The following is an 11,724-nucleotide window of genomic DNA, read 5'->3' on the forward strand; positions in this document are numbered from 1 at the left end:
GGGTTGGAATAGATGGCCTCTAAAGGTCCCTTCCAACCCAAAACATTCTATGATTTTATGATTCTAAGTGTTATTTACATGTGAAATTCAAGCGAGATTTATCCTGAAACCCCCTGTATGTCCCAGTCCCTGAGGTTTTGAATATTCCTGGTAAACTTCCCTTGCTTGGCAAAGATAACCAGTTTAACAAATGTTTTTCCTTCAGGTTGTCTGAAAATCAGCAAACAAACAGAGAAGAAATAACTTTTCTGCTCATCAGTAAGGGAAGACTACAACATATGCTAACCCTCCACAAACCGTGATGAAGTGCGAGATCCAACTTTGAACTGTAGGAAAACAGGCCTCATTAGATCCATTGCTTGTGGAGCTAACTGTGTATTTCAGTCACACTTACAATTTCAGCTGATCCTCTGTCAAATGGAAACTCAATTGTACTGACTTTCCCCTGAAACTGTGGGATCTCTGTATCATCTTCATTGGGGCTCTTAATTTTTGCTATTATTCTGCCAACTAGATCGATTCCAGTGTGGTTGTTGTACTTATCCTGTAAGTAAAAAAGACAAAAAAGTTAGCTTGGAACATGAACTGAGCTAAGTAATCCATTTATATACTGCATTGAGTTTACGTGGCAAGGTGCTGGCAGTGGGGGGCTGCAGGGTGGCCTCTGTGAGGAAAGGCTGGGGTTGACCCATGCCGGACACAGCTGGTTCCAACAAACCCACCGCAGGGCACAGCCAAGCCCCTAAGCCAAGATGGTGGTTCCTCTGGGAAAATATATTTAAGGGCAAAAATGCACAGGCAGAGAAGGGAGGGAAAAGGGGGGGGAGGAGGAGAGAGAGGGCAGACGGAACACCAAGGTGAGAAGAAAAAGCGGGGGTAGGCGCTCCAGGAGCCAGAGCAGAGATTTCCCTGCAGCCTGTGGGGAAGCCATGGTGGAGCAGGTATTCCCCTGCAGTCCATCAAGGACTACAGTGGAGCAGATATCCACCCAGCAGCCCATGGAGGACCCCACGTGGCAGCAGGTGGATATTTCTTGAAGGACTGCAGCCTGTGGAGAGGGCTCATGCTGTAGCAGTTCATGAAGGACTGCATTCCATGGAGGGACACACACTAGAGCAGGGAAACTGAGGAGGAAGGGGCGGCAGAGAGGAGCTCTCACGGACTGACCGTGACTCCCCATCCCCCTGCACCACTGGGGGACAGGTAAAGGAATCCGGAGCAAAGCTGAGCCTGGGAAAGGCTGGGGCGGAAGGTGTTGCTTTACTTGTTTTGTCTTTGTTTCTCACTACTCAAATCTATTATAATTGGCAATAAATTAAATTCATTTTCCACAAGTCAAGTCTGTTTTGCCCACGGCAGTAACTGGTAAGTGATCTCCCTGTATCCCTAAGGAAACCTTATTTTTTGTAATACAAGATTTCTAAGAGAAACTGTCTCCTGGAAGAATCATGGAGAGAAACACCTACTGTATAAATAAGTGTTTTCCCACTAGAATCTATTCTTGAAACATTTTTTTTCTGGTGGCATCAAGAAATGGGTTTTAATTGAGATGCCTGACAGCAAAGATTGCATGTTTTAGTTCTGGTCATCTGTATGTAAACAGAACAAGATGTACCTGTCATATACTGGACATCACTGATTTACACCTTTTTTGTGAAGTTAATCTGCAAAGAGATAGCAGCAATGCCTTACAGCAAAATTCAACAAATTTTACCAGTCTTATGTATTTCCCTAATTGTGATTTTGTATTAAAGTATAGTTACCATTACATGGAGGTATAAATCCTTGACCAGTGTACGGCTAGTAAGAGCTCGAACATTGGAAACTGCTGGAGTAGCTGGTAAAGAATCAGGTAACAAGCGTACAGGGTCATTAGGTACAACTTCAACTATAATCTAGCAGAAAAAGGAGGAAGAATAAAATAAAACAAAACAAAATAAAGACCAATATAATTCACTGCAATTCACGTGCACACATGGGTTGCTCAAAAAATACTGAAACAAATGCATGTGAAATTTACTGACAACCTTGAAATAAATTAGCATGACGATAAACCAGTTCTACTAGGTTGCAAATTATGCAGCTCTGTTATTCCACAAAATTTCTGATAGTTATAAAAACTAATGAAAACATATTTTGATAATCAACAGTTTGAAATCAGTAACTATCAAAAATGAAAATATAATTTTTTGCACAGCTTGCACGTAAAAGTATTTGCATCCTGAATCTACGAAGTATCATAATATTTCTCCCAGATGATTCTGTATTACATGTTCTTGGCTACATATAATTAATTATAGGTTCAAACCTGGTCACTGCTGAGCATATTTGTCTTATCCATTGCAAAGGTAAACTGGATACTGTAAGTGCCCACTCTCTCTGGAACCACTTTATCTCTAAATAAATCAAAAACAAAAACCAAGCAAAAACGAGTCAATACTGAAGTGACATGTGTGTAAGTATGCAAGCAATTAAAATTCTGAGTAGTCCTCTGAACTAATTAGAGAGTCCTGTTGAGGCATGACTTATTTTAGTACTCCTCCGTAATACTCCTCCTTCAGCAAGAACGCCATGAAAATTTCTAGACAACTAGAATATGGCTTCTGGAAGCTTGGATGAGGAAAGTCTCCTCCAAGAGTTTGTCTCTACTAGCTGACAGGAAGCTTGTCGTGGCCCTATTATTCAGAAATCTGCAAGTCTACCTCATTTCACTTTCCATTCAACGAATTTTCATAAAGCTACTGAAACACCGCATAGAGATGTTTAGATCTACAACAACAACAAATGCTCTCCAAATTCAATTATTTTACTCGAATTTACATAAAATCTGAGTAGCCAATTCCGTCTCTTACTCAGGAAGCGTACAAAGTTGGGTAACTTGGACCAGAGGCCAAGGTTGAGTACAGCAAGAGAGAAAAGAGTTTTCATTCTACCTTACAGCGTTCCAGAGTGCAGACTACTGGCAAAGAACCCCTAACATCAAAATATGAAGGGAAGACAGATGCCTGCACTTCTGCTGCTATAAACAGAACTTCACCTAGCAAGGAAGGCCACACAGCATACAGAACACTGCTGTAGTGTTCAACAAGGGATAGCAGTGACTTACAAATGCTTAGAAACTTTTGAGGAGATGCAAACAGCCTCTAACCAAGATTCAGACATTTCTCTGAGAGGCACTCAGAGACTTTATGGCACTCCTGAATTGGCTAATGAGGCTTTTGTTTTCAGCATACAGCATTTTATCTGTTTTGTCAATAACATTAAGCAATTTCTCTCCTCTTATTTTGCTTGGGAAGAAGTGAGATGCAAGGCTCCCTGGAATGCTTAACTTGTGAAAAAACAAATTCCCCAAGCTTTACCTATTTCTAGAATGGGCCATGATTTTTCCTTTTTGTATTTCATATAGAGTAGGAATAATTCTACCTTCTTTTCTGCATTTTATCTAGGTTAAGATATAAAGTAGCATCTGCCTTGTCAGGATGCATTAAAAAACTGAGTTGTAAATAACCTGCTGAGTATCTCAAGGCTGAACACCATCTAACCAGACATATGCTTTCGAAAAAGACATTGCACGATTGTGAAGAAAGTTCTAGGACTGCGCAATAGTATCCGTGTTACTGACTGGCGTTAACCAGATCAAAACCATCTGTGATTGTGCCAAGAACAGGAAAACTTGAGAGAAACCAGGTGGTATACAGTGATGCCACAGACATTGGCAGTAACGAGTAATACATACCTTCTGACAAGGGCTGCTAATGCGTAGTCTCTACTTACTGTCTGTTTTGTTAAATTTTTCAGTAAGGTTAGGAGTTTTAATTCTGGACATTTGTGGACAACTAGTAAACTACAGGTAGTAATGTTAACGGTTTCACAATTCCATATTAAACTGTATGTAGGTTAGTTTATATCACACTGACCACCGTAGTACTTTTCACAGGAGAACATTTATTAGCATGACTACACACTGGCACGTTCATTCTAGTTTTCTTTTTCTAGAGATACAAATACATGATGCAGATTGCCTTGTTTTGATGTTTTAGGGAGTTCCTATGTTTTAAGTACAACCATAACTAAGAATTTCTCAGAATGACCAAGGTCACAGAAATGCACCTCATACTTGGTCCAAGTCTGCTGTGACCCTTGGTTTCTGGAGAAGTTCCTCCTGTAACATTGGACTAGCCACACAGAAAGCTCTGATCTGTTAAAAGCAAAACCACCCCTTTTTTTGGGAGTCTCCTTGTGCTATAGCTGCCAAACTCAGCCTTAGAAAGCTCTGGAACTTTGAGTTCCTTCCAGGTAAAGGCAGATCTTGGTAATGATACAAAAAGCCATGCTTAAATAGCTTTTTGAATTAGTCCTGAACTCTATTACACGCCTCAAAAGTGCAGAGAGCAACAGCTGTGAGGCAAGTTAGGAAACTTCCTGTCACCTCTTGAAGTGCTGCCACTCAGATGCTCCTGGAATCCTGACACAGCTGAGCTGCAGCAGCCTCTGTTCCTCTGATGCAGCAACCAGGATCAACTGTGCAACAGTGGCACATGCTGCATCAAGGTGATCCTAAAGTCTGCTTTCTAAAAGCAGAAGGAAAGTCTGTTCCTAGAAAGCAAGAGCTTGAATCAACAGCCAGTACCCACAACTTTTTAAATGATCCATCCCATAGCATGCCTGCCAAGAACAGATGTAGCAAGAATGTGGCAGCTGGGCACCAGCTTATGATGAACTTTAGTTCTGCTGCCTGTCATCTAGAGACACCATCTCTGAATACATAACCCAAGGGAAGGCCACTAAACCGACAGTGTCACTGTCATGGTGCAGGATTAACACACAGTTACAGAAGGTATTAAATCAGAGTTAAGTCCACTTTGTCCAGCATGCAGTTCTACAGCAGTTGAACATAACATTGAAAAGAATTAAGGAACGTTACTAGAAAAGTGACAAGCAGATGATGTAGTCCCTTCATTGCTAGCATTTCTCATCATGTATTCGAATATATTATTTCAGACTCCTTTCTTCTACACTCAGATTAAACAAATGTCAAATGTATCTAGGGAAGCATTCAAACCTCGTGTTCATTGCATCTTGCTAATACCTTTTATCATTTCACAGCACTGTATCATACTAATTCTGTAACAGATTGTTATTAGAAACAAGAGTTTTAGGGTTTGGTATTTCAAACTACTGATGCAACTTATTGCATAAAATAAATAATTATAAAATAAATGTTGTTATACCTGAAGTAAAAGAAGCCATCTTCCTTATCATCCTTCACTTTACTACAGCTAAATGTTGTAACCTGAAGAGAAAGATGCAAAAAATTTAATGCAATATACTTGGAAGTTAAAGTACCTTACTTGTAATATGCTATCAAGTTTTAATGATTTGCAGTACTGATAGCATACAGAAATTCAATGAAATCACCTATAATTTCTTCTTCGTAGTCTTAATTCTCAGAGTCTTTTCTTTGCAAAATTATGGGTGGCAACTTTTAAGTCTCCCTGCTATTAGTTGGTTTATGCAGAGCAGTAGCATTTTTGTCCTTACTATAGTCTTGACATTTGAACAGTTTGACAACTTGTAACAGGACAGATACTGATAAACAAATATGACTGATGTGTAATACTTGTTCTTTAAAATCTAGAACAGCATTTTGATCCATGTTAAATGAAGGAAAGTTTCTACTGCAAATACGTTTGTCCTATGCCGGCATTTTGATATACATTTTGAAAACACATGTTGATGACTTACATCAATTGGTATCCTAGTTCCGCTGCTCTGTGCTTCCCACATTTTCATAGAAATCCGTGCTGGATTAATATTTTTAATAATGTTGTCATCTTCAGAAAGAACACTAACCATAAAATCTGTAGAATGAAAGACAATATTTTTTCAAGATAATTTTAACTCAGAATTAAGATCAAACTCTGTGAATTTCTGTCTCCCCCTGATACCTAGAGGAAAACCACACAAAACCCACATTCCAAACAGAACCCAAACAACAAAAAATTTAAAACCAGATATGGAAAACCTTTTCTTCCTAGCCCTGTAGTTTGACCAGATAGCAATCCTTAGAAAAACAAAACAAAACAAAACAACAAACCACCTACTTTTTCTAATGACTGCTTAAAAAAAAGCCCTCAAATTTCAAGTCTGCCTTCCCCAGATTATCATCCTTATCAAAATAGCAAGCCAGGCTTCATCTTGCTCTCAGGGAAGTACAGTCATTAACTAGTCAAGCAGCTGATTCCCTTCTTCAAGGACAGGAAATCCTGATGTCCTGGATTTGGCTAGGATAGAATCAGTTTTCTTCCTAGTAGCTGGCACAGCACTGTGTTTTGGATTTAGCATGAGAATAATGTTGGTAACACACTGATGGTTCCCAAGCAGTGCCTTACACTAGGTAAGGACTTCTCAGCTTCCCATGCTTTGCCAGGTGCACAAGAAGCTGGGAGGGGGTACAGCCAGGACAGCTGACCCCAACTAGCCAAAGGGGTATTCCATACATCATGCTCAGTATATAAGCTGGGGGGAGTTAGGAACTGGCAGGGCATTCGTTGGCAGGTCGTGAGCACTTGCATCACTTGTTTTTTCCTGGGTTTTGTTTCTCTCTGTCTCTCTTGTTGTTTTCCTTTTCATTAGAATTTATTATTACTATTACTATATATCAATTATTAAACTGTTCTTATCTCAGCCCATGAGTTTCCTTACTTTTGGACGTCCAGTTCTCTCCCCCATCCCACCAGGACAGGAGAGGGTAAGGCTGTATGGTGCTTGGTTGCTGGCTGTGGCTGAACCACGACACCAGATTTCCCTCTTCCTTCACAAGTGCTTTAGCCACTGAACTGGATAGAAAGGCACAGTAATTGGAAAGAGACTGTACCAACACCACTACCATTTTCCCCATCTATTAGCCACACTGTAATAAAAAGAAGGACTCAGGCTATGAATCTGAAGCTGAGTTTGGCTACTCCTTACAGACTAATATCACACACTTAAATCTATTAGAAGTAGAACATAGGGAGATGTTTCACTCCTCCATTTGCTGTTGAATGGTCCTACGGTCAAAATACTTGCTATTTTATAGGCCGATCTGAAAAATTTAGCTTTTCTTATATATTCCATAGAAACTTCAGTGTTCTGAAGGAAATTGAACCCAAACTAGAATAAAGCTACCCTTTTTCTAGCTGAAAATGTGCTCTAAGCACTTTTGACACTATAGTTACAGGTGGATTTCAAGCATGTAATTGATGCTGCACTGCTCACATAGAACTGAATTTTGCACTTTCAAGAAAGGCTGTACTTTTATGTATGAAAAATTCAGGCATGACTTCCTCCAAGATTACAGTGCCTGCCCTCAGGTGTACCTGAGTTCACCAGTAAATCCAATAATTAGGGTGTTAATTAAATACGAGGCTGTTAGTAAGGGATTTAATATCTAATTTTATATCAAAATTTAATGTCATATATATATACACTATGTTATCTCCTGAGGAAGCTGTTTAATTATCTTCCTCTCTCAAAACCTCATTGATTTACACTACACACTACATTTGAAAAAGGTCTGCTTGGCAGGGGGGTTGGAAGTAGATGATCTTTAAAGGTCCCTTCCAACCCAAAACATGCTGTGATTCTATGATTCTATAGTATGCTTCCTCTAGGCAAAACTAAAATACCTTGTGAATTTAGTCAAGTTCTCAACACCGTGTGGAGTACTTTAAAGAAGAAAAACTTCTTTCTGTAAAGATGATGGCTCATCAAGTTATGTCAGTATAATTATCTTTGAATACGAACCTTCTCTGGGCAAGAAACAAGCCCCCACACCACAGACCTCATATTTGTGGGAGATACTCTGCTTCTCAAACTCCTAGTACTACAAATAATTCCTTTTTGTTCTAAATTTTGAGTAGACGTTGCAGGTATTTCATACAGGCTTGGGATACAACAAATGGAAGCAGATTTTGTATGAAGCAGATTTTCTAATTTTTTTGTCACCTTTAAGAGATGTTTACCATCGGGGAATCTAGAAGTATTTACAAAGGAGTACAGAGAATAGGTGGGAAAAATTTGGATGGTTGTGCTGAAATCACACTGTGAAACAGTAACTGAAAAGACAGTTTTAAGTCCACCTAAATGCAAAGGAAAGACTGAAGTATAGGAAGGACTGTGTCCTGTAGCAGCTTTCTTTAATAGTGTTTGTTTAAGGAACTTGCCAAAAGCTCTCTAAGAAACCAAGTACCCTACACCAGCAGGATCACTCCCATTCACACAGTTGTCAATTCCTTCAAATGCATTTGCAAGGCACCACTTTCCCGTACAAAAGTCACATAGTACCCAACCTGTTCCCCTTTCTACATTTATCCATGTACCAACTTAACTATATTCTTTATATTCCTTCCAACAACTTCCCAGTACTGAAAACATATCTTCTGATGAAAAGTTTCCCTGACCAATCCTGAAACTTTTTGAAAACTGCATCAGATTTGCCAGCTTAATTCACTCCCTTCAAATAAAGGCCAAATAAAATAGGATTAGCATATCAGAGCTAGTAACTTAGCAATTTCATGCCTAAATTAATTTCTAATTCCTAAGTGAATACTGTTCACATCAGAAATTTGTTAGTAATTTCTTCATCAAATAGGTCTAAAAGTTATCTACTGAAGATTCAAATGTGATTTTTTATTTTTTCTTTTTTTTTCTTTTTTTTTTTTTTTTTTTTTTTATTTTTAAAACCAAGGGTGGGATCAAATGGGAAGAAAAATTAGTTTTGAAACTACCTTACTGACACAGGTACCAATGACAAAATACAGCAGGCTTCCCAAGTCTCAAATGTTTTTTGTTTTTTTAATTTAAATAAATTCTTACCAGTCTTTTTTTTTTTCCCCCTTCCTTAATATAGTATTAAAGTGACAGAATCATTTTTCTTTTTATCTAACTTATTTAGACAGACTTCAGTTTTCTGAAGAACATCTTTGCATCACTGTTTCACAGTGCAAGTTGTATTATTGCAAATTAAGGAGGAAAATTTTCTGGAAGAAGGGCTAGTAAATTCATATACTTCACTGGCAAATTCAAGAACTGTATCTCCCATGGTTATTATAAAGATGACTTATTTCTTGAATTAATGGAATTGGTTAGTATAGGTCTCTTATTCATGCCAAAGTTTCCTTATAAGGAAAAAACAGAGGTTTCAAATTCTGTTTTGCTTTTAGCAAAACATATTTTCTCATGTTCATACCCTGCTCTTCTTTGTAAGTTCTCCTTATTGTGAATACTACCAAACACAAATGAAAACATGAGATGGATTTTTTTCTTTTATGACTCAGCAGCCTTAGAAAGCAAAGATCATCCTTTTGTGAGAGAATACAGCGGAAGAGAAAAATACTCTGTACTATCCCTGGTGTACTTCTAATCACTTTTTGGTTCCCCTTGGCTCACACTTGGTCTATGATTTCACAACTAGCTCCTTTGTTACTATTCCACAGAAAATGCAATGAGGGAAAACATGCATGAACTAGCTCAGATCATCTTTTGGGAAGATTAAAAACTGAAATACAGTATTTTACTAAGGACAGAGAAGAGATTCTGTAGTTTTACCATTTATGGACAGATAAAACCATTAATGTGGAAAAAATAAGTAAGAGGTCTTTTGAAATACTTTCAAAAGATGACGTATAATTCCAAGTGTTACAGAGGCATATCAGATATGACAGTTACAAAGAACTGAGACAAAACTAACAAAAAAAAAAATTAAGAAAATACACCAGGAGAATCATCAAAATAGTTTTTCATAGGTTTACAAAGCTTTTCAGTGATTGGTTTCCACCAAAGAATCTTTATACTTACCAGGGAAGGTACCTCCTGCTGGAAAAGAAGCATTTTTGTCATATTTAACGTTCAAGCGGACAGGTTTCTCAGGATCAGGCAGGACATTTAATGTGATTATAGGACAATCTAACATGATCTTGTTGTATGAGGCTCTAATTTGTAAAGTGTGCTCTCCCCTGAAATATACAGAAATCATAAAAACTGTTACAAAGTATCTCTTCTGAAAAGACAATTTTCAACAGACTGTAAGTCTGAATCATGTACATGAAAGCATGATTAAAAAAAATCTAAAAGTTTTCAGTAGTAAAGGGAAGAAAAAATGGAAGTGTTAATGAGAAGTTAGACAAAATCATAATTTCAAGATATTCTTAAGATATTAGCTTATTAAATTTAATTTTGCTTTAATATTCATTAGCTTGATCATGTTTCATTGCCTGTCTGTAGAGACATTAGGAACTACAGCTTTAAGTTGCAGAAGAGAGTAAGGTGGAAAGCAAGCACAGCTAATTAAAATGCCATCTAAGGAGTATGCTGCTTTGACAGTTTCCAAAGAGTGAATCTGCATATAACTCACATCTAGCAAAGTGCATTGCAAGTACAGAATTACTTCATTGCTATAGAATAACTGATTTCTTTCCAGTATTAAAACTTAAATTTTAAACAGAACAGGGAATATGGCATTTAACTACATTGAGGCTGTACTCCCCAGCCAGTTTTGATTATGCTGTACAATGTAGGATATTACCACTGAGCACACCTGTTTTGAACCTCAAGGAATGTATTGATAACTAACATTCATAATCCTACCAATATGCAGGCATTATAAATACACTGAGCACCATCAATAGCATTTAAAATACATTTTCCTCCAAATGCAAAATAGTATTACGGGTCAAATCCTGCAGATATGATGCAAAAATATTAACTGCCATGAAATACTTCAGAAGTTTAATAACAAGCACTTATTGCTAGCTTCTAAGCTACCTAAAGCCAACCTCATCTTGCAAGAAAAGTTCAGGGATACAGGGCGTGGGTAGCAGAACCGTGAACATGAGGAGGATATAGAAATAATGAATTTGGAAAGTCAGATGGGACATGTGAGTGTAAGGGGAGCCAGGGCAACTGACATGAAGAAGCAGGAACCACAAGACACACATCTGCAGGAAATGAGACTTCATTAGTTCTATTGCAAATAAGAAAAAATAGATATTTATCTTTAAAATTCTGTTGGACACTTTACCTAATCCTTTAAAACAATGGCTAGCACACAGAGGAAGTGGGGTTTCAACACTCCTAAAATGTGTTCCTACTTTGAAAGTATAGCATCTGGATCTGGTCACTCAAAGCCTGTACATTTCAAACATTTTAAGTGGTTTATGACACAATCTGCACTAGGTACCAGTTGACAATTATAAGCTGTGTTTTACCATAACCAGAAAAAACAGGATTCAGAAAATTAGAGCAGCAGCTTCTCAAAAGACCAGAAGCAGCAGCTATGGAATTTTATTTTACTTAGTTAAGCACTTAATTTCTTAAAGCTCACTACCTGGCCTTCCACTGGCATATAAATAATAAATATTTGACCTTAGATTAATTCTTGGTAGGTACTTTATGAAATGCGCAGCTTAAATACATCTAGCAAGCGACATTTCAGAATCCAAATTTTTTCCGTATAGTTTTCACTACTTACCTAGGTGCATGGATACTAATAATTCCCAGGTTAGCCCTACCATTTTCATCTGTTTTATGTTGCTGGTTTGAAGGAACAATCTGTCAAAAAAAATATTTTTTTATTCTTTCAATGATGCAGAAGGAGTATCAAGTCTTAAATCAAAGCATATCTCATTTGCCTGCATACTGTCTTTCCACTTGAGCAAGAGCTTTTCTGTATTTTTGCACTCT

The 11,724-nt window shown here is 37.8% G+C and overlaps 1 protein-coding gene across 7 annotated transcripts in view; it reads right to left on the reverse strand.

Annotated features, from left to right (window-relative positions):
• The window catches only part of SMCHD1 (structural maintenance of chromosomes flexible hinge domain containing 1), an 87,343-nt gene that overhangs the window by 15,638 nt on the left and 59,981 nt on the right, over positions 1–11,724 (reverse strand). For 6 of the 7 annotated variants that reach the window (XM_035893196.1, XM_035893197.1, XM_009637643.2 and 3 more), the window contains 7 exons: positions 11,513–11,592; positions 9,841–9,998; positions 5,746–5,861; positions 5,232–5,293; positions 2,309–2,396; positions 1,764–1,895; positions 395–544 (listed from right to left, as the gene is read on the reverse strand). In XM_035893196.1, coding sequence (XP_035749089.1) covers positions 395–544; positions 1,764–1,895; positions 2,309–2,396; positions 5,232–5,293; positions 5,746–5,861; positions 9,841–9,998; positions 11,513–11,592 — 786 coding nt within the window. The remainder of the gene's footprint in view (positions 1–394; positions 545–1,763; positions 1,896–2,308; positions 2,397–5,231; positions 5,294–5,745; positions 5,862–9,840; positions 9,999–11,512; positions 11,593–11,724) is intronic. The other variant, XM_035893194.1, reaches the window with a different exon arrangement.

The sequence above is a fragment of the Egretta garzetta genome, unplaced genomic scaffold (genome assembly GCF_000687185.1).
Source record: "Egretta garzetta isolate BGI_Z169 unplaced genomic scaffold, ASM68718v1 scaffold534, whole genome shotgun sequence".
Taxonomy (NCBI): domain Eukaryota; kingdom Metazoa; phylum Chordata; class Aves; order Pelecaniformes; family Ardeidae; genus Egretta; species Egretta garzetta.